The sequence below is a fragment of the Perognathus longimembris genome, chromosome 4, assembly GCF_023159225.1.
Source record: "Perognathus longimembris pacificus isolate PPM17 chromosome 4, ASM2315922v1, whole genome shotgun sequence".
Lineage (NCBI taxonomy): Eukaryota > Metazoa > Chordata > Mammalia > Rodentia > Heteromyidae > Perognathus > Perognathus longimembris.
In genome coordinates, this window is record NC_063164.1 from 51,708,757 (window position 1) to 51,732,272 (window position 23,516).

Sequence of the window (23,516 nt, forward strand, 5' to 3'; positions counted from 1 at the left end):
GGATTCAAGAACAACCAAAAGCAAATGTAAAAAAATGATGAAAACTCTCTTCTGTGTTAAACCTCTTCATAAGTCATTGAGGCTTTCTTTCTGTATGAGGGCACTGACTTTTAGCCTTTTCAAAATAAGTGATTTAGTAGATATCCCAAGACACTGCAAAGTATATGTAGATGGTCAGTTACTGTCTGCCTTAAAACAGATGGACCCTGATTTACAATGGCTCAACTTAGACAAATTTTTAACTTCATAAGGATATGAAAACAGTACACATTCAGTGAAAGCTGTACTTAGATTTTTGAGTTTGTTCTTTACTTGGGTCAGAGATATGGGCTATGATCCTCTTTCACAGTGCTAGGCAGTAGTGGAATTTAAATAACTGTTCATTAGTTGTATGCTTAGAAAAAGGTGCTTAATCTCAGTTTCAATTTCTTAATCTTTAAATTGAGATAATAACATGAAATAACTGTAGTTTAGAGGCTTTTTATTTGTGGTGCTATTAGAGGCGGGAACCCAAGGCCTCATGGATGCTAAGCAAGTACTTTATCACAGAGGCATACCACTATCCCTTTAAGATTGTCTTGGAGATAGATTAGAGTCAACACATAGGAACTACTCCATAAATATTAGCTTATATTGTTATTCATCAATATATTCTGAATTTGAGTAGTGTGATATTTAGATTCTCTCTCTCTCTCTTTCTCTCTCTTTTTCTCTCTCTTTCTCCTACCAGGATTTAATATTGGGGCTTTCAATTGCTCATTTTTAGCTTGTTCAGCTCCTTGAGCTATGCCTGTAGCCCAGCCTTATGCTGTTATTTTTTTCAAATTTTTATTATCAAACTGATGTACAGATAGGTTACAGTTTCATACGTTAGGCATTGGATACATTTCTTGTACTGTTTGTTACCTCGTCCCTCATTTCCCCCTCCCCCTTCCCCCTTTCCCTTTCCCCCCATGAGTTGTTCAGTTCATTTACACCAAACAGTTTTGCAAGTATTGCTTTTGTAGTTGTTTGTATTTTTTTACCCTATATACCACTGTACTCAGATAAGATACAGAGATAGTGTTGTTATTTGGAGCTGCAGTCTTGATGATACTTCTACCCTGGCTGGCCTCAAAACTACCACAGTCCTCTGGATCTCAGTCTCCCGAATATCCTCTGGACCTCAGCTCTAGTCCTTTATAATGTCAGTTGAAATAGAGTCTCACTTCCTGCCCAGTATAAGCCTGGACTGAAATCTACCTATTTTATGCTTCTTATCATAGTGGGAATCACAGTGAGGTGCCAGACTTTGAAGTCAGGCCCCACCACGTGAACCCCATTTTAGAATCGAACCCTGAGCCAATCAGATTTGTACCTGTGTTCTAATCTTGCTTGCACAGCTGATTGTTGTAACCTTGTTCTTTGCCTTTATAAGCCCTGTGTAATCACAGCTCGGGGCTCCCTCCTAACCTCCGCTGTGTCGGTGGGTAGGACGAGGCCCGAATTGGCAGCTCGTTAAATAAAGCCTTGCCTTGCTTTTGCATTTCGGAGTGTCTGAATCTCGGTGGTCTTCTTGGGGGTGGTCTTGCGACTTGGCACAACATTTGGGGTTTCGTCCGGGATAGCCCCAGAGACCCCGAGATCCCAGACTCCGAAGGTAAGAAAACAGCGCTGTTCATTTGTCTTGTCCTGTAATTTGTCTGTTTGTCTGTTTTGCTTTTGCTTATACTTGTAGGGCGCGAGTCAGTTTGGTTTTTGGCTGGAACTGACCAGGAGGGCCTCCTAAACGAGACTCAACCCGCCCACCTTGTACTCGGGTCCACTCCTTCTTGCAGGAGGTTGTGGGCCAACTCGGGTCCATTCCTTCTGCACCCTTGTAGGAGGTTGTGGGCCAGCTTGGGAGATCTCCAACTCGTAGCTTTTCTTGTTCTCAGGCCTGTGTGTTTTCCTCCTTTTGTATTAATTGTTTTGTTTTTTGTAGCCTTTTGGACTGAACATCTGATCAGAGCTATGGGTAACGTTCTATCTTGAGGACCTCCATCTAGCCCCCTAGACTTGATCCTAGCTCACTGGAGGGAGGTTAAGGAGATAGCTCAGAACCAAGGTTGTGGCCCTTAAAAAGGAAAAGTGGATCACCTTGTGCAAGTCAGAATGACCCACCTTTGAGGGAGCTAATTGAGGGAGCTTTGACATAGGTAAGATCAGGACTTTGCAACACCTAATCTACACCCCTTGTTCGGGCCATCCAGACAAGAGAGAAACCAAGAAGGAAGAGAAGAAATTATACCCACCTCTCCTCCAGGGAGGAAGCACGGAGGAAATGTTTCCCGCTCCATACTCCCCACCCCAGTTAACTCTACAAGAGGAGGACTCTGAGGAAAATGTTTCAGCTGTGCCCTCCACTCCCGAGGGTCCTGCCCAGTCAACTCGCCGGCGCCGACAGCCCAGGACACGGACGCATCAGCCCCAAGTCCCAAGTCCTGACCCGCTGCCGCCGACGGGGTGGATGTAGGGCCAGCCCAAGCCACCCACAGGTGGCAGGGAGTGACCTCACCATGCTGCGCTGTCATCTCTGTGTTGTTTGTAAGTCTAACAGTCTCTTTTGTGTCAAACCTGCATAGCTCATTGGAAAGATGTACAGGCGATGGTTCACAATCAGAGTGTGAGTGTCCACAGAAAGAACTCTGGGGGGACCCCCACCCAGCCTTCTTAAGCAGAAAATTATTTGGTATGCTAAAAATGTTTAATTAAAAAAAATCAGAGCTAAGTATCAGAAATTTGGATTTAAAAGGATATATATTAAACTAATGACATAGAAGTAAACTCTCATTAACTCTATGTATGTAGGAAGAAATGGCAAAATGGGCCAATGTTTCTCACTAATATATTGGAAAGATGAATGGATAAGTATTTCTAATTGTAATTCTTGCATTAAGGAAAAATTGTCATTTGAGTTCAAAGGTCTTCATGCCATGCAGTAACTGGGACTGGAAAAAAAAGAGGCTCTTTTGAAACAAGCAGTCTGTAGGCAAAGGGCGGCACCTGGTTTCAGAATGTCTGTGAGCTTCAGTTTTTCCAATGCAGATAAAAGCTAAAGTGTTGGGTTAGTAAAAAGGCTTTGGAAATCAAGAATACATTTCTAGATAAGAAATTTGGAAGTAAAATTGTCCTAAATAATTATCGCAAAGTGAGAAAAGGAGAATTATGGCTACCAAAATGTTTAATTGCCATTCTAGCTTCTTTGTAGTTTTTTTTTGTAAGTTTCCAGCAGGCCCACAGAGAAGCACAGGTGATTCCTACAAGTTTGTCAAGATCTAATACTGGCCCTTAAGTTCCAGGTAAGAGAGCATGCTTAAAAACTACTTCTGTGTGGACCACCTTGTTGCTTCTAATTGGAGTAAAGTGGCCTTTTGTAAGACTCACTGATCTGAAATCTGCGGTTCGAAGCCAGCCCGGGCAAAGAAAGGTCCCTGTGAGAGACTTGTCTCTAATCAGCCAGCAGAGTGCTGGGAACAGAGTTGTGTGGAGCTCAAAGTGGTAGGGTGCTAGCCTTGAGCTGGAGAGCTGAGGGACAGCGCTCAGGCCCTGAGTCCAAGTCCAGTGGGAAGTCACTCCTCCTGGGACAAAAGTGATGGAGCATCCAGAGGCAGTAAGCCACTGCTTGGATGGCAGAGATGGTGTCAGATCCTAGAGTCACTCCTATTTGGCCTTTCAAAAGTTAATCAAAGCCGGGAAGTCCTAGAAGAAAGTTCATAAGCATGCCTTTCCAATGCCCATGTCTGTCTACTGGGCAGGAACTTGCCAGTCATCTGTGATAGTGGTTAGTAAGGGGAAGTTTGTCAAATGAGAGGATAGATTAAAATCTCACCCCCCCTCCCCCGCATTTACTCAAAGCTCTGACTGGCAGTAAGAATTTTAAGCTGATACATCTGTTTAGGAAAGAAAGCTTGTAGACCTGAGATTGTGTCCTTATCTGTTAAAGACCTGCAAAGGTAATGTAGGCATTTTTTTTAGGTCATCAGAGATCAGTTCCCCAGCAGTTGTTTTTGGGAAGCTGAGGGCAGGCTTTGGATACTACTTTTGGCCCTACTGGCCCATGCCTTACCTCTATATCATCCCCTAGACATGCAAGCCATTGAAATGGACAGAATGGAGCCATGATTGGCTCCCAAGGTACCAAAAAGAAAAAGGGGGAAATGAGGTGCCAGACTTTGAAGTCAGGCCCCACCACGTGAACCCCATTTTAGAATCGAACCCTGAGCCAATCAGATTTGTACCTGTGTTCTAATCTTGCTTGCACAGCTGATTGTTGTAACCTTGTTCTTTGCCTTTATAAGCCCTGTGTAATCACAGCTCGGGGCTCCCTCCTAACCTCCGCTGTGTCGGTGGGTAGGACGAGGCCCAAGTTGGCAGCTCGTTAAATAAAGCCTTGCCTTGCTTTTGCATTTCGGAGTGTCTGAATCTCGGTGGTCTCCTTGGGGGTGGTCTTGCGACTTGGCAAAACAACAGGTATGCCCAGTTATCAGTTGAGAAAGGGTCTTGTGAATCTTTCTGTCAGGGCTGGCCTCAAACTACAATCCTGTTATTACAGTAGCTAGGATTTCAGGTAGCCAGTAGTACCCAGATTCGAATCTAATGGTGTGTGTGTGTGTGTGTGTGTGTGTGTGTGTGTGTGTGTGTGTGTGTACTAGACTTTCCTTCAAGGACTTGAATTCTCCCTTGGCTTTTCTGCTCACAGCTAGTGCTCTACCACTGAAGCCACAGCTCTACTTCAGACTTTTTGGTGGTTAATTGGAGATAAGAGTCTCACAGACTTTCCTGTCCTGGCAACCTTCAAACCACAATCCTCAGATTTCAGACTCTTAAGTAGCTAGGATTTCTGGCATGAGCCACTGGTGCCAGGTTTATATTTAGTATTTAAATAGCCTGTTTAGACCTTTCCCCAAAGAAGTTATATCATTTTATATGCCTGCCAGAATGTATGAAAGCTCTGCTTGCTCCAAATATTGCCAGCAACGGATACGTTCAGTTTTAATTTTAACTATTCTAGTGAGGTGGGGTAGAGTACAATCTTTTCACTGTGAATATTTTCAGATGACTAATGATGTGCAATTTTTCATGTGCTTATTGACCATTTGTATATTTTCTTTTTGTTCTCTTTCATACATGTGCGTGTATGTGTGTGTACCATGATCCTCAGATCTTAGCCTCTTGAGTTGCTAAGACTGTAAGCTTGAACACTCAGCTCTAGTTATATATATTTTTATTGAACTGAGAATATGTGATAAACCACCAATTCTTTACTCATTATTATACTATATTTTGTATTGTTGGTTGTCAAACCCAGGGCATCCGGCGTTCTAGGGAAGTACTCTTGAATCCTAGTTCTAAACCTACTTCCTCTTTGTTACCTAAAGCTGCTTTTACATTTAGCACATGATAAAAGGTTTTAGTATAATTCTTTTTACTTTATTCATTAAAACTTATTTAGTCCAGTCCTCTATCTGACCATGCAGTCTTCTACTAAACACCATCCTGTTTGGTCACCATTAGTATTATGACAAGCACACTCTTAAATATTTAGAGTAGCTTATTCCATGGATTTCACAATTCATCATTGAAAAGAAAATTGGCTTTTATTGCCTCCCTGAGGGAATAAAGAAGGCTGTGGTCCAAAAATGTGATCAAAATAATCTCAATTGCATAATTTACAGGACTTAGAAAAATACTATGAGGAATAATAGTTTAGGAAAAGATGTAATCGCAGGAGTACATCTATTTCATATGATTTTTTTTTTTTTGCAGGCACCCTATGACTTAAACCATGCTTGCAGCTCTTTTTGAGTTCATTATTTTTGTTTTGGTTTGTTTTGTTTTGCCAGTCCTGGGGCTTCAACTCAGGGCCTGAGCACTGTCCCTGGCTTCTTTTTGTTCAAGGCTAGCACTCTACCACTTGGGCCACAGTGCCACTTCTGGCTTTTTCTATATATGTGATGCAGAAGAATCAAACCCAGGGCTTCATGTATATAAGGTGAGCACTTTACCACAGGGCCATATTCCCAGCCCCAATTTCATTATTTTTGAAGTAGGATCTTGTGTTTTTGCCCAGGCTAGCCTGCGATGCTTTTTTTTTTTCTTTTCCAGTCCTAGGGCTGATTTCAGGACTGGGCTACCCCGGAGCTTCTTTTGCTCAAGGCTAGCACTTGAGCCATAATGCCACTTCCAGCCTTTTCTGTTTATGTGGTGCTGAGGAATCGAACCCAGGGCTTCATGCATGCTAGGTAAACATTCTACCACATTCCCAGACTTGCAATACTTCTGTATATGCTTTTTAAGTAGCTAGTTTGTAACAGGAGCTTAAAGGTGTGCATCACAATACCCACCCTCATCTGACTTTTTTTTACCACTGGGAGTTGAACTCAGGGTTTGCGCATTATCCCTGAGTTTCTTTTGCTCAGGGCTAGAATTTTACCACTTGCACCACAGCACCACTTGGTCTTTTTCTTAGGGCTTCTCCTAGACTTTCCTGCCTGGCTTGACTTTAAGCAGCAATCTTCAGATATTTGCCTCTGGAGTAGCTAGGATTATAGACATGAGCCAACAGTGTCCTGCTCATCTTTTTGATACTACTCTTTTCCCTTTCCCACAAAGAATGAATTTACTTTAATTGAAACAAAGTTCAGGGCTGAGAATGTGGCTGAGAGGTAGAGTGCTTGCCTAGCATGCATGAAGCCCTGGGTTTGGTTACTCAGTACCACATAAACAGAAAAAGCCAGACGTAGCGCTGTGGCTCAAGTGGTGGAGTGCTAGCCTTGAGCAGAAGAAGCTCAAGGACAGTGCCTAGGCCCTGAGTTCAAGCCCCATGACTGGCAAAAAACAAAACAAAACAAAAAACTAAGTTCGCAAGGGAGTATAATATTTGTATAGTATGGAAAATTAAGTCAGTTATCTAGTGGTAAATATAAGTTGTTGGGTTGAAATAATTTCTGACATTGCTTTTCAAGTCAGTTAAATAGGGTTTAGCTAGTGCTCAAAGTTGGACACCTAAACCTTCATATTTTTCCATAAACTACCCTTGCTATTTCTCCACCTCGATGTTTGGCAAGAAAGGAGTTAAAATGCAATTTCTCAGTTTCATGATGTTTAAGTAAAATAAAATGTCCTATTTTAAAATTGTGGGAATGGGTCAAAAGCATTCAGTACTTAAAAATTCCAGATGTTTAGACTTTATGTGCATGCTTTAAGGTCAGATTGTACTGTTTTCTTTTATTACATGGACATTAGTACATTGGCATTACAATTTAACATGTCCATTTATGTGTACAATGTACCTTGATCAAAGTCACCCCTTCCATCATTTTCCATTCCGTTTCATCCCTGCCACCTCAAGTTTGCTAGTTGCATTTTTGTGTGTTGAGCATTTGACTGCATTTGTCTATAATTCCTCTTTCATTTGTCTACCCTCCTCCTCCTCCTCCTCTTCCTCCTCCTCCTCCTCCTCCTCCTCCTCCTCCTCCTCCTCCTCCTCCTCCTCCTCCTCCTCCTCATTTTTCTGGTGGTTAAGATAAGAAAAAAGAGTCATAGACTTTCCTGCCTGGGCTGGCTTTGAACTGCAATCCTCAGATCTCAGCCTCCCGAGTAGCTAGGATTACAGGCATGAGTCACCAGTGCCTGGCATATTTCTGCTTCTTCATATTCACTTTGTTAAATTGTCCATTAATTATTCAATTGCTAATTGTTATACCATGGAATCTCACTCTTGTGCACACCATATTTTAGTCAGTTTGCAGGTCATGCTATTTATTTTAAGCTTTTTAAGAGATGATGTGTTTATTTTTAAATTAGAAGGACATAAAATTCTGGTTTACTTAGTAATATTTTAATAGTCTACTAAATGTTTATCCTGTCTTGATTTTTCTTTTTTTTCTTTTTTTTTTTTTTTGGCCAGTCCTGGGCCTTGGACTCAGGGCCTGAGCACTGTCCCTGGCTTCTTCCAGCTCAAGGCTAGCACTCTGCCACGTGAGCCACAGCGCCGCTTCTGGCCGTTTTTTCTGTATATGTGGTGCTGGGGAATCGAACCTAGGGCCTCGTGTATCCGAGGCAGGCACTCTTGCCACTAGGCTATCTCCCCAACCCTTGATTTTTCTTCTTACAAGATGGTGCCTATAGTATAGCACCTTATAGTAGAAACAGGAGAAAAAAATGTATTTGTGTCAGTAAAATAATCAGAAGAAGCCAGAAGATAAAAAAAGAAATGATATGTTATTAAAATGGAAGAGGATTGTGAGTTTAGCAGAACAGTATCATTGGAAATTGTTTTTATTTGAATAATTACATTTTGATTTATTAAGGTTCTAGGCATCCTTTCACCTAGAAAGCACCTGGTTTCAAATTATTTTAATGTAATTGCATGGGAGTTGGATCAATGTTTTTATGTGTTTGTCTAGCAAGCCCATTAGTTTTACTTCTGGGGGAACATTATTATTTTCACAGACAACAACTTTACAAACAGATTTAAATTCCAAGCCTAGTCAAGCTACATACTGAATCTGTAATGAAACCAACTTGGGAAAGTGAGTATTTATTAATAACATCTGCTTTTTATGATCAGGAATGAATATCAGTAAAACTAGTCTCTTCCATTAACCTCCCATTTAATTTCTGAAATGTCATTTAGGCTGTCTTAATTATCCAATTTTCAGCTTAAAAGTTGTTCCATAGTTTTGAAATGATTTCTTGCTAACAAATATCATTTGTGACTTAAAGAATGAGTTCTAAATTACTATAATTATGGGTAATTAAGAAATAATAGTTTTGAATTATTTCTACCCTCTTTTCCCATATGTATTACACATCTTATTTGATAGGTTTATCTTTTGGTATTTCATTAACTAATAAGTTTTCCCAACCACAAGTACTTACAATAGAATTGAAATTAAGGTCTTATTTGGTGATTCTATTAATTCTATAGAAGAATGATAGTTTGAAAGCTTTTTCATAGCAAGAACTCTAGTTTTTTGTTTTTGTTTTGTTTTGTTTTTGCCAGTCCTGGGGCTTGAACTCAGAGCCTAGGCATTCTCCCTGAGCTTCTTTTGTTCAAGGCTAACACCCTACCACTTGAGCCACAGTACCACTTCCAGCTTTTTCTGTTTATGTGGTACTGAGTAATAGAACCCAGGGCTCCATGTATGCTAGGCAAGCACTCTACTACTAAGCCACATTCCCAGCCCCAAACTCTATAGTTTTCTTTTTAATAAAAGAGATTTTATAGTGTACATTTAAGATATACAATATGATGCTATAAGAGGCATATGTAGCTGGGCACCTATGAATCATGCCTATTAAACCTAGCTACTCAGGAGGAAAGATCACAGTTCAAGGTCAGTCTGGACAGGATAGCCTAGGAAAATCTTATCAATTATCCACCAAAAAGCCAGAAGTGGAGCAGTGGATCAAGTGGTAGAGTGTTCCTGATGCTCAGGGACAGAGCCCAGGCCCTGAGTTCAAGCCCCAGGACTGGCACACATATACAAAAGGGCATATATAGCAAAATGGTTCCTATTGTGGAACTAATTAACATAGTCACCATTTTATATAGTTGCCCATGTCCCTTTATCTTGTGGCAGAAACAGCTATCATACACTCATTTAACAAAAGTCTTAATTCTATTATCAATTATAGTCTTTATATTAGCTCCTTGAATTTGTATTAGTTGCTTTTCATTCTTTGTTTTTATTTTGCCAGTCCTGGGCCTTGGACTCAGGGCCTGAGCACTGTCCTTGGCTTCTTTTTGCTCAAGGCTATCACTCTGCTGCTTGAGCCACAGCGCCACTTCTGGCCGTTTTTTTTTCTGTATATGTGGTGCTGGGGAATCGAACCCAGGGCCTCATGTATACGAGGCAAGCTCTCTTGCCACTAGGCCATATCCCCAGCCCCTGCTTTTCATTCTTTGATCCACATCTTCCCACTTCACTTTCTTCCTACATCCCAACCCTTATATAATCACTGTTTTGTTTTCTCCACTTCTCCCTCCTTCCCTCTTAGTTTCTCTGTGTTTGTCTCTGAATCTCTCTCTCTATGCAAGGATATATATTGTGTATGTATATATAACTAACAAGGGTATATACCCTAGTCTGACATATGAGTTCAATTTTTTCCCCTCAGTCGGAAGACTGTCTTGCATTTTGTTGATTATTTCTTTTGCTGTACAGAACATTTCAGCTTGATATAATTTTCCTAATTAGTTTTTGCTTCTGTAGTTAGAGCTTTGCGTTTGGTACTTAGAAATTATTGCTCAGGACAGTGTCAACAAGCTTTTTCTGTAATTTTCTTTTTTTCTTTTTGGTCAGTCATAGGTCTTGAACCCTGGGCCTTGGTGCTATTCCCGAGCTCTTCAAGGTTAGAGCTCTACCACTTGAGCCACAGCACCACTTCCGGTTTCTGGTGGTTCATTGGAGATAAGAGTCTCATGGACTTTCCTGCCTGGGCTGGCTTTGAACTGGGATCCTCAGATCTCAGCCTCCTGAGTAGCTAGGATTACAGGCATGAGTTTTCTAGGAATTTTATACTTCTAGGTTTTAGTTTTTAAAATTTTATTTTGAGCCAAGCACTGGTGGCTCACTCCTGTAATCCTAGCTATTTGGGAGGTTGAGATCTGAAGACTGGGGTTCAAAGCCAGCCTGGGCAAGAAACTGTGACTCTTTTTCCCTCAATATTTTGATTCAAATGGAGGGACTTTGGGCTGCCAAATAGACATCTTTTCTTATAAAGTAACATAAAATAAACCTTATATTTCTACTGCAGAAAATATGAAACAGTAGAGAATGATGGATAGGAGATGCTAGAAGGAAAATGTTACATTGTTCTAAAACACACTGAGCAAAAAGAAGCAATAAGAAAAATAAAACATACTGAACAGATGGAGGAAAAACTGTAATAGTGGAAGACAAAGTAACTGTAGCAGAAAAACTCATTTTGGGAGTACTAGCAATGTAGGTAATAGCTTATCAATAATTCCCATTTGCTACTCCTCTTTATTTCTGTTACTTAGTTACTAAAAATACAAACTAAGTGAAATTAAGGTAAAGCTTAGAGTTTCTAGATTTAAAAAATCTCTTTTAAAAGAAGCATATATTTTAGCAGAGTGACTATGGACAAAATACTTCATGGACATGTGTGAAAATGGAACAATGAAGATTGTGGAGATTGGTTTGGGAAGGAGGAAAGAGGAATAAGAAAGAGTGTGATTGAAAGTATGAGTCTGACCAGGATACACTGTATTCCTGTATGGATAAGTCAAATGAAATCCCTATGTACAATCAACTGATGATAATAAAAGTGTAAATAAATAAATAAGTAGTAGCATACCTTGTTTAAAAGTATAAAAATTTCTCACATGTGATTGAGGTTTTGGAGAAGCATTTATGATCGAGAGTGCCTAGAGGGTAGGGACTAAATCTTACCTTTTTTTTTTTTTGCCAGTCCTGGGGCATGAACTCAGGGTCTGAGCACTGTGTCTGACCTTCTTTTGCTTAAAGCTAGCACTCTGCCACTTGAGCCCTAGCGTTACTTCCGGCCTTTTTCTGTGGCACTGAGGAATTGAACTCAGGGCTTCATACATGCTAGGCAAACAGCACTCTACTAGTAAGCCACACTCCCAGTCCCTTGTCTTTGTATTCCTTACAAGCAAGGCTGTGTCTTGCATAGAGTGGGTGCCCAATAACTGTTTTGAGCGCATCAGTATGCAGCCTGATGTGTTTATAATGGCAAGACTCAGTTTTAGGGATATTATTTTGGTTCAAGATAGAACTACCATTTCTTAGGAGGGACTGGGAATCCAACAGAGAATGATTGTCTGTTCATGTTGAAATAATGGCCAGGATTCAGTGCCGGCCCCGAAGATCAGTGGAGATTTTTCTATATGCATTGGTATACCACCTCACCTGCACAAAGTATTGGGGTGATTAGGAAAGTGGAGTGAGTCTAGTACTAATCCTTTACGATGGTATATGAAACCAACACATACTAAGTTACCCGTCCATGGCAATTTAGAAGCATGTTTCCTCTTATAGTTACCTAACTCGTTTAAAAAAATTTCCACCCAAGTGAGCGGCTCCTAATTCGTCAGTATTTGTCATTAACTCGTGGTTATTAATGGAACGTGCTCCTCAGTGCTTCTAATTCTTGCTCAATGTGGGCCCCAAGTGTTTCTTTAAAAGTCTTGGGGCAGGGGGAGGCGCGGGGGGGGGGGGGGAGAGACCGCCTTTGGCTGAAGCCTGTGCCCAAAGCCACACCCACGAAGAGGCCTTGGGCAACTCGAGGCTGGTGCGTCCGGGACTCGGCAGCGACGATCCCGGGCGCATCGGAATCCCCGGGCTCGCACTCCAGTCTTCCGGGCAGGAGGCGCGGCCCCCCTATTCCTCCTCAAAGGTCGGCAGGTCGGCGGCCCGCCCGGAGACCAGCTCGCTTTCTAGCCCGGCCGCGGGGCCTTCTCCGGGCCGGCCGCGCCCCGAGCTCATTTGCATAGGGACGCGCGCGGCACCGGCGAGCGGGAGGGCGGGCGCGGCGGGCGAGGAGGCGCGCGCGCGCCGTGACAGCTGGGCCCTGCTCGCTCACTTGCTCGTCCCCGGCTTCCGAGCACAGCATGGCGGTCAAGGTGACTCCAACTCTCTGCTGCTGCCTTTATTGCATAAGAGACATTCCAGGGGCCCTGCCTGCAGCCCCCCTCGCCCTCTTGCCATTCCTTTTTGTGCCTAGTCCTTATCTAGCGCGTCCGGGGGCTCCAGGTGGCGGGTGGGAGGGCGGCGCGGGGCTTAGACCGGAGGGAAGAGGATGCCCGGTTGGGGGAGGGGAAGGAAGAGGGCAGTGAGGACCATTGGGCATTGAAGGACGAGTAGTGTCTTGCCTTTTGCTACGTGAGCTTGTGAGCACGGAGTCGCAGGGCATCGAAAAGGGGATGGAAGTGGCCGGTGTGGCCGGTGCTACCCAGGGCATCCGTGTCTGCGGTGGGGGAGGGGGTGGGGTATGGAGTAATTTGGAGCCTCAGTACCGTCAGGGCAGTGGTTGTCCTTCGCATCGCGTGTCGCCGGGTGTTGGAAGTATCTGTATTGTGGACGCTCTACTCTTTTAGGTTTGGATGGGGAATGAGGACTGCCGAGATAATTATATGTAATTATTGCTTTCCATTGGGAAGAAAGGCTGCTAGGCCACGCTATTAATTTGTGCATTTTAACACTCCTGTTGCCCTACTCTTGTGGGTCTCTGGATTTGAAGCTTGATGGTTGCTACTTGTGTTGTTCTAGCAATTGAAATAAAGTAGAAGACCGACACTCATTTCCTTTTCTTTCCAGTTTAGAGGTAGCACTTTCATTTCCCCTATCTTAGCCAGCCACACTGTTGTCCCACCTTCTTGTCTTAAGATCTCCAATTTGACAGTAGTTATCAGCAATTAGGGTTTTGAGGTTGCTTAAAACCTAATGCCACCATAAAAGATGAGACCATTGATTGCTAGTAGATGTGAGCTGTAATCTAAAGAGATTGTGTGGTCTCTAGTGAAGCATTAACTGGCTTTTTCCCCCTACAGGTACACACAACCAAACGAGGTGATCCCCATGAGTTGAGAAACATATTCCTACAGGTAAATTAATATATTTTTCACTGAGAAAACATAAAAGATGTGCTCTAATCCTTTTCAAACCTTACCTTTGAGCAATGTTTTAATTTCATGTATGCTTGCAAAGATGGTTAGACAATATAGTTTGTAATTCTCTTACTGATGTGTGATTGAAAGATTATCTTTATATTTAGGATTGATAAAAGGTTTCCTCAAATTATTTTCTCTTTAGCTTTATGTAAAAATAGACTTTAAACAATTCATAGTTTCGCTTAAGGTAAGACCAAGATAAAGTTTCAAAATTCATAGGCTACTTGTACAAATGGTAGATATGGTGACTAAAATTCTTCCTTGAGAATAGTATGTTTATACAGTTTTTCAATTTAAGAATAATGGTTCATATAATTTTTTATGGAGATAATATTAAAGCTATTCTTAACTTGTGTGTGTCTTTCCCTTTCTCTACTTATTCATAGTATAACTATAGGGCTTTTTGGAGGTTTTGATACAAAATGTTATTCTCTAAAACCCTTGCCTAGAATCTACCTTAACATATACTAAGATTTTTGGATCAGTGACTAGGTTGTAGACTTAAGAAGAAAAGAGGTTTGCTTTTGTTTTTTTGCTTCACTTTCTTAGACTTCTAAGGTATTTCACTAAATATTGTGGTGTTTCCCAGAAATGTCCTTTTGAAAACTTATTCTGGGTTTGAGTTCTTGCTTGGACATTTTAACCTTGGGCAGATTCCTGCTGGGTATTATTTTCCTCCGTAAAATGAAAGGTGACCTCCAAGGTCACTTCTAATTCCAAAACTCTATGGTTCTATATTAGGAAAAGATTCTAACATATACTGATGAGCCTTGAATTGATTCCATTCTTATCTGAAATATAATTTTAAGTTATTGTTAGGGAGAATGCTAGACCATACCCATGTGTAGTTCATTTACCTACCTTAGCCTTGCAAGTACTGGGCTTATAAAATTAATTAAAGCAAGTATCTTTTCAGGAACAAAAGTAATTATAATAGAACTGTTCAATTTGTGGCTTGAAACCTTTGTTCTTCCCAGGTATAACTGAACATCCCAAAATATATCAGTGTTAACTCTGTTGTAAGATTATCTCAGTTGTAGGCATTCATATGATGTAGTTAATTTTATTTTCTAGATTAAGTGGATATGGAAAAAAGTCAATTGATGCTACTTGATATAGTATAATAAGCATAGGTCCAAGAGTCAGGAACATTTGTTCAGTTTCCAGGCCTGCATTTATCTGGCTATTGTACCCTTAAGTTTAGAACTTCTGAGTTTCATCTTCTCATGTGTGACTCAATAAGACATAAGAGAATGAAAATCCAGCTTTAAAAATTCTATGGAAAGGGGCTGGGAATATGGCTTAGTAGTAGAGTGCTTGCCTTGCATGTATGAAGCCCTAGGTTCAATTCCTCAGCACCACATACAGAGAAAAAGCCAGAAGTGGTGCTGTGGCTCAAGTGGCAGAGTGCTAGCCTTGAGCAAAAAGAAGCCAGGGACAGTGCTCAGACCCCGAGTCCAGGCCCCACGACTGGCAAAACAAAACAAAAAAATAAAAAATTCAATGGAAAAAATCTGATTCTGCATGGATTTGTTACTTTGTTTTGTGGTGTTTTTTGTTTGTTTTGTTTTGGAGGTGGGTTTTTAAGATGGATGGATGGGTAATGGTGGTGGTAGTGTGTCTTGGTGGTGTAAGGAAAGAGACTAAGACTATTTGACAGCTTTCAAATCTTAGCTTTTCATTTAATGTTTTGCATATTACTCTATTTTTGCACATTATTAGTATGATTGTGGTGCTGTTGATTGAATACAGAGCCTCATTCTTAGGCAAGTATTCTACTACTCAACTATACCCCAAGCCCCTAACAAGTTATTTTTATGATAATATTATTTTGTTTTCATATCGAACATTCTATATTGACTCAGACTTTATTAATAGAGAGAATATAAGAAAGGAAGAGAGAAATACAACTTAGATACTTCAGGAAAGCAAAAGCTTCTTAGATACATTATAGGTAGTTGGAGCAATTGGACTACAATTACCAAGTAACATATTACATTTTTATTCCTGGCTTGACTACTTCCAAGGATACTTAAAGTTGTTGGATACTTTTACAAAAAGTTTTAGGATATATATAAATTTGAATTGGACTTTATTATGGGTGTATTTAGATATAATAGACACATCTGCTAATTATGCATTTCTGTATTTTACTCAAGTATCTAATAAGAACTGTTTTTTTTTTTGGTATATCATACACTTGTATTTAGTTTAGTAACAAACACCAAATTGACTAATTAGAGCAACGAATTAAGCCAAGACTTGATGATGGACGTGATTGAACTGGTTATTTGCTGAGGACCAGGCCATCTTTAAAGATCAGTGAGGAAGGAATCAAGAGTAGTAGAGTAAATGCATAGTCTATGGTAGAGCAATTTTGGTTGGAAGAGAGTGGCCAGGTATTAACAGTAGCCAACATTTACTAATTGTTTGGAGTTGTATATTAATTAGCCCAATGCTCTAAGAATGTTACTTTTCATAACAATCTTTAAGAGATCATTTTGATATCTCTATTAGGTAGATGTAATCAAATGACTTGGTTACTGTCACTTAGTTCAAAAATGATTAGAGACCAGAGTCAGTCAGGTTAAACCCTGGAACTCATATTTTAAAACCTTGTATAGTAGGATTTCAAAACAAGGTGATTTTTGAAAGACAAAATTATGTCAGGGGCTAATGGCAGCTGTGCTGTGTTAAGAATTTAAAGAAAGAAAATAATATAGCTACTTATGTGATGAAAAAGTGCCTTTTTTTGCTGTAACTACCCAGAACATTGGCCAAGGACTTTGGATTTGAAACAGTTGGGAGGCTCTGTGGGTTTCCAAGTGCTCATATTGAGGTGGTGAATTTTGGCAGCTTTTTGTGTATGTTGGGTAAAGTCTGGAGAGACTGGAAGTAAGTGAAGCTGTCAGCTACTAGGCTGTTGAAATAATACAGGTGGGAAATAATGACCTGGAGTGGCTGATGGCTGGAAGAATGGAAAGGAAGGACAATACTAGGGACTTTATAAGGGAAGAATCTATTGAATTCACTGTTGAATATGGATATAATAGAAGAGCATTTTTAGGACAGATGTTAATAGATGAGGCATCTATTTTAGGATTTTTTTTGGGGGGGGGTTAGATTGTTTGATTGCTAAACAAATGTGACCCACTAAATTAACATCAGGTTGGAAAGTTACAGATTTTTATAGGTGGTAGATGAATTTTTATGTTTAGGAAAATTAAGCAAAATAAATAGGACAGAGGATTAGGGACTAATTTATAGATGATAGTCATAATTGAAGTGTTCAAAAAATGAGTAAAATTAAGGAGAATAGTTCTATAGGGGTTTAAAATAGGAGTTAACAAAAAGGGTAAGTCAAGGTTACATTATAGAGTATTCTATTTTTTATATAATTTGGTTTTGATAGAATTTTGGGGTCATTTGAGTTCAGGATCATTTGAGCTTCTTTACTATGGAAAAGGATTCAATTTAAATTTAATTTAATGAATTAATTTTGAGATGGTCTTATTATACAACCCAGGCTGGGTTTCTAAATATATACCAACGTGTCTGGCTAATTTTAAATTTTAGAGTACAATTTAAAGCTGGGCTTGGTGGTACACACTTATAATCTTGGTATTTAGGAGGATGAGGCAGAAAGCTTTGGAGTTTGAGGCTATAGCCACAGAGCGAGTTGGAGGTCAATCTGGACTATATAAAAGACCTTGTTTCTAAAAAACAGAAATAAGAATATAATTAAAAGTTCTTCTCTGATCTATGGCATTGTTTGTCTTCATAAGTAGTATGACTCAAAAGTCAGTGGGATTTGGTGATGCACACATGTAATTCCCAGAACTCAGGAGGCTGAGGCAGGAGGGTTTAAAGTTCAAGGTAGCCTGCATGCACTACATAGTTGTGATTCTATCCCAAGAACCTAATTAAACCAAAAGAGTTGTGGGTTAGCTATAACACTGAGTTAGGACTAGGGGTGTGGCTCAGTGGTAGAGCACTAGCCATGAGCAAGAAGTTAAGTGAGATCAGGAGGCCCTGTGTTTAAGTCCTGGTACTAACATATGCATGTGCTAGTGTGTGCACACACATATAGCTCTACAGTTAAAGCAATGAGTTATTCCTTTTTTTTTCTTCTGCCAGTTGTGAGGCTTGGACTCAGGGCCTGAGCACTGTCCCTGGCTTCTTTTTGCTCAAGGCTAGCACTCTACCACTTGAGCCACAGTGCCACTTCCAGCTTTTTCTGTTTATGTAGTGCTAAGGAATTGAACCTAGGGCTTCATGCATGCAAGGCAAGCACTCTACTGCTAAATCATATTCCCAGCCCTGAGTTATTCCTTTTTGAAAGTACAGAGTACAATTATGCCCATGTTTAATGAAATTATATGTTAGTTCCTAATAAAGGCTTTGAAGAGTGGAATATTCTAAGCTGCCCAGTGGCTCACACCTGTAATCGTACTTATATAGGAGGCTGAGATCTGAGGGTCACAGCTTGAAGCCAGTCCAGGCAGAAAAGTCCTTGAGACTCTTTTTTCCAACTAACCACCAAAAAGGCCAGAAGTGAAGCCAAGGCTTAAGTGGTAGAGCACTAGCTTTGAACAAAACTCAAGGACTGTGCCCAAGCTCTGAGTTAAAGCCCCAAGAGCAGCACCAAAAAAAAAAAAAAAAAAAAAAAAAAAAAAAAAAAAAAAAAAAGGTGAAACATTATTTTGAATATAGAGAAATTTTTAAGTTCTTTATTGATGCTCAAAATTTGATGAACTACATTTTCTCTTAGTTTTTTTTTTTTTTTTTTTTTTGGCCAGTCCTGGGCCTTGGACTCAGGGCCTGAGCACTGTCCCTGGCTTCTTCCAGCTCAAGGCTAGCACTCTGCCACTTGAGCCACAGCGCCGCTTCTGGCCGTTTTCTGTATATGTGGTGCTGGGGAATCGAACCTAGGGCCTCGTGTATCCGAGGCAGGCACTCTTGCCACTAGGCTATATCCCCAGCCCTTTCTCTTAGTTTTTAAGACTCTGAACAATTAACATTACTTTAAAAAATGAACGAATAACAAGAATGTAAAGCAGATCCTATCTTGGGCTTGGACACTTGTGGGAGGAGGCAGGGTGAATAGAGTGTCAAGTGAATATGGTCAAATACTTTTTTTTTGCTACCAGTCCTGGTGCTTGAACTCAGGGCCGGAGCTTCTTTTGCTCAAGGCTAGAGCTCTACTACTTGAACCACAGTACCACTTCTGGCTTTTTCTGTTTATGTGGCGCTGAAAAATTGAACCCAGGACTTCATGCATGCTAGGCAAGCACTCTACCACTAAGCCACATTCCCAGCTTTGGTCAAATGCTTTATATATGGGCATGAAAATGGAACAGTGAAACTTGTTGAGATTGGTTTGGGAAGTGGGTAGAGGGGAGAAGTGAGAGTGAAAAAAGGGGTAAGTTTGATCTAGGTATACTGTTATGCTGTATATGTATATGGACATGCCAAAATGAAATTTCCTTATATGACAATTGAGGCTAATAAAAATGTAAGGAAAAAAGAAAAGAATATAAGAAATAGGTTTATTAGTATTCTACATTTTCCCACCTCACCCCCTCCTAAGTTGATGAAATTAGAACACAAGAAATAATTTTTTTTTTTTTTTGCCAGTCCTGAGGCTTGAACTTAGGACCTGGGCACTGTCCTTGCACTTCTTTTGTTCATGGACTTTCCTACTTGGGCTGACTTTGAACTGAGGTCCTTAGATCTTAGCCTCCCGAGTATGATTAACAGATTTGAGCCATTAGTGCCTGGGAACAAATGAATTTGAACTCTTGAGTTTTGTGATATCCTCACTAACACTCGGCCAGTTTGCCAATTGAGCTACAGCTCCATTTCTAGCTTTTGTGTGTGTGTGGTTAATTGGAGATAAGAGTCTCATGGAGCTTCTTGGCTGGGCTGGCTTCAAACTCAGATCTCAGCCTCCTGAGTAGTTAGGATAACAGGTGTGAGCTACCAGAGCTCCTGGCAGATTAATTCTCAATGTGTTCAACTGTGCTGTAATTTTACAACTAGTTGTCAAGATAAGATTTTACTACCTTATAACTATAATTTCTTGATTTATCTCTTCTTTTACCTCTCACCTACACACTATCATTGACCCAATTTTGCTTCATCCAAAGTATATAGTATCAGAAGGATACAATAGAAGCAATGAAAAAAGCAGGTGAAGTGTGAACAACTGGCTTGTAATAGGTTGTTATAAGCCTGACAAATTTCAAAATGAATGCTTAATCTTATCTGTGGCATAGTGGGTTTATAACAAATTCTTACGGCTTTTTTTCTAAAGATCTCTTAATGTTTTTAGTTGGTAAACTCTCTGTTGTTCATTTGCTGGTGCCTTACATGGTAAAACTAATGCATGTTGAGACTCTACAGCTCATATGCCACATTAGTACATATGCCACATACAGTACATATGCCACATTAAAATTTTACTGAGATATAGAACTCAGATATTATTCTAATCCTGTTCTTTATTAGCACCAATGTAACACTGAAGATCGTATATCATATACGATTATGAAAGTGCACTTTTGTGGATTTTTTTTTTTTTTTGTGATACTGAAGCTTGAACTCAGGGCCAAGCAGTTGCTGGGCAAGTGCTGTACTATTAGAGCTAGACTTTCTTTTCTTCCTTCTCTCCCTGTCTTTTTCCCTTCTACCACCCCTTCCTTCCTTCTTGGCAATCTCAGCCACATCCCCTGCACTTTCTGGTTTACTTTAGGTTAGAGAATGAGTGTAAGAAAATGATAGGGCTTTTATGATGACATGTTAATTTTTAGTGGAAAGAAATGTCCTTTTAGTCACTAATTATTCATATGCTATGTGTTATTTATTCTTGGCAGTAGGATAAGGCTGAGAAAGGAGCTAAGCAAGGCTTTTATTAGAGGACTCTTGTTGGTATATACATTAAAACTGTGTTCTCAAAAGTGTGGAATATGTACTACAATTAGTGTTACAATAAAAATATTAAATATTAAAGGGTGATAACATCTACAGAGGTTAAGTGCAGAATGAATGTTTGATCTCATACAACATGTGGAAACAAGGGCTTTAGAAAAACAATCTGGCAATGGTTTAAAATAAAAAGTAAATGAGTTGGTAATGTTTCCTAGTGGTACACACTTGAATAACTACACAAAGCCATGGGTTCAATTCCTAGGACTAAATAAATGAATAGCTGTTTGAACAAAATTCTGTGTTTAGGATACTTATCATACAGCAATAAAAAATGCTCACAAGAATATATGTATTTATTTATGGCCAGGGTCTGGTGGCTTGTGCCTTTAATCTTAGTTACTCAGGAGGCTAAGATCTGAGGATTGAGGGTCAAAGCCAGCCAGGGCAGGGAAGCTGGAGAAACTCTTACCTCCAGTTAACTACCAAAATAAGCTAGAAGTGGAACTGTGGCTCAAGTAGTAGAGTACAGCTTTGAGCAAAAAAGCTCAGTGACAGTGCCTAGACATAGAGATCAAGCCCCCAGGTCCAGCAAAAACAAAAAACAAAACAAAAACAGTGTATGTAATATATATATATATATATATATATATACAATCATGCACATATGTGTTTGCTAATTGAAGCTCTTATTGTTTTCTCAAAATAGGACAGCCAAATGCTATCAAGCGGGAGTAGTAAAAACAACCATGAAATAACTATACCCTTGAGAATTACACAGATACTAAAAAGAAAAAATTAAGCCTACACTACCTGCTTTAGTAGGATTTCCAAAGTACAGTTACAAAAAGAAAAATTTAAAATGCATAGTATATGATTTTTATTGTTAAAAATTTGAATATATTTATACACGTGTGTATAGAGGAAAATAAAAGCACTCTCAATGTATACATATTAAACTTTGAACAAATAAAGAACTTTAAGAACTTATTAATTCCAAACCTGAAGCGAAAAGAGGGTTTCTTGGCACAAATTGGATTGAATAAACCCAGTATGGGTGATATAGAGGATTTTTGTTGTCATGGGGCTTGAACTCTGGCCCGGGTGCTGTCCTTGAGAGCGATTTTTGCTCAAGGATAGTGCTCTACCACTTTGAGCCACAGTACCATTTCTGTTTTTCTGGTGGTTAATTGGAAATAAGAGTCTCAGGGACTTTTCTCCCAGGGCTGGCTTTGAACCATGATCCTCAGATCTCAGTCTCCTGAATAGCTAGGATTACAGTCCTTAGCCACTGACACCTGGAAGTCATTTTTTAAAACTCGTATCAGTGGTTGAATCTAGCGCCTTGAGCTTGCTTAGATGGTATTCCATGACTTGAGCCATACTGCCAGTTCATCATTTTTGCTATTTTGTAGATGGTGTCTTAAAGACTTCTGCTAAGGCTGGCCTTGAGCTATGATTCTCCAGATTTCAGGTTTCTTACTAGCTGAGATTACAGGCACCAACTACCAGTGCTTGTCGAGCTTTATTAGCCATTCTGATTAAGGGTTTCATCAGTTCTTCAGAAAGTAAAATTGGGGAATTATATTCTTTACCTTTGTTTAAGATATTGGTTAAGTGGCTGGTTAAGTATTCCTAAATGAAAAAAAAAAATCTCCCTGTTCTGTCCAGCTCTCTTTTGAGACCATGGAAATTTCTAAAAGCATTTTTCACCTGAAATTCTTGCTATGGCTAGTATCAGACTTCTAGAACTTGAAGAAACACATATTTTGATGATATGTTAGTGAAAACAATTTCAGCCTTAAGTGACAGAAACTCAGTTAAATTTGCTTGGGTCAGAATGTATGGGTTCTAGCTATTACTGGATAGGGACCTTAACTGACATCACCAGTGTGCTAGTGGCTCACGCCTGTAATCCTAGCTACTTAGGAGTCTGAGATCTGAGAATTATGGTTCAAAGCCAACCCAGGCAGGAAAGTTTATAAGACTCTTATCTCCAATTAACCTTCAAAAATCTGGAAGTAAAGCTGTGGCTCAAGTGGTAGAGTGCTAGCTTTAAACTAAAAAGCTCAGGGATAACAGACAGACCCTGATTTTAAGCCCCAGGACACCCCCCCGCCCATATGTATGCATACACACACACATATACCCATATACATATACACACACACACACACACACACACATACCTAAGTGAAAGAACTATGAATAACAGAACTGTAGCCCTACCTTCTTTTAAGTAGTGTTCTTTTCAACTTAATTCCTATCTGTTCCCTTCTGCTTCATGTCCCATTGCTAATTACTTTGAGCAGCTCTGTTCAACACAGATTGCTATTGATTGTCCTACTAGTAAGCAGGTATAGTTCTAGGAACTAGAGGCATAAGAACTGACAGCTCAGTTCTTAAAGGACTCATAGCCTAGCCACTTAAATTACACATTTGTACATGAATACACATTTTTTCATTTGTTTCCCAGGCTGATTTTGAACTCCTTGGGCTCAGATGATCCTGCTTCAGCCTTCCAAATAGCATAGATGATAGGTTCACACCAATGTGCTCAGCTAATGAATATGCTTTCTTCTTTTATTTCTCTTTCTTTTTATTTTTTTCTTTTTTGTGCCAGTATTGGGGCTTGAACTCATGTTCTTGCTCATGCTTTTGCTCAAGGCAAAACAGCTACTAGCTGTACCTCTACTTTTTGGCTTTTTGGTGAGTTAATTGAAGGTAAGAGTCCTATGGATTTGTCTGCCTGATCTGGCTTCAAACTGTGATCCTCAGATCTCAGCCTCTTATTAGCTAGGATTATAGGCATGAGCTACCAGCACCTGCTATGAAGATACTTAAAAATATAGGAAGTTCTGAGCTGGAGCATGACTTAGATAGTATACCACCGATCTAGTAAGCA

At 40.0% G+C, this 23,516-nt stretch overlaps 1 protein-coding gene across 1 annotated transcript in view; it reads left to right on the forward strand.

Moving 5' to 3' along the window:
• The first annotated feature begins 12,340 nt into the window (after positions 1 to 12,340).
• The window catches only part of Slc25a12 (solute carrier family 25 member 12), a 98,085-nt gene continuing 86,909 nt past the window's right edge, over positions 12,341 to 23,516 (forward strand). The window contains exons 1-2 of the mRNA XM_048345249.1: positions 12,341 to 12,637; positions 13,565 to 13,618. Of these exons, the coding sequence (XP_048201206.1) occupies positions 12,626 to 12,637; positions 13,565 to 13,618 (66 nt within the window). The 5' untranslated portion in view covers positions 12,341 to 12,625. The remainder of the gene's footprint in view (positions 12,638 to 13,564; positions 13,619 to 23,516) is intronic.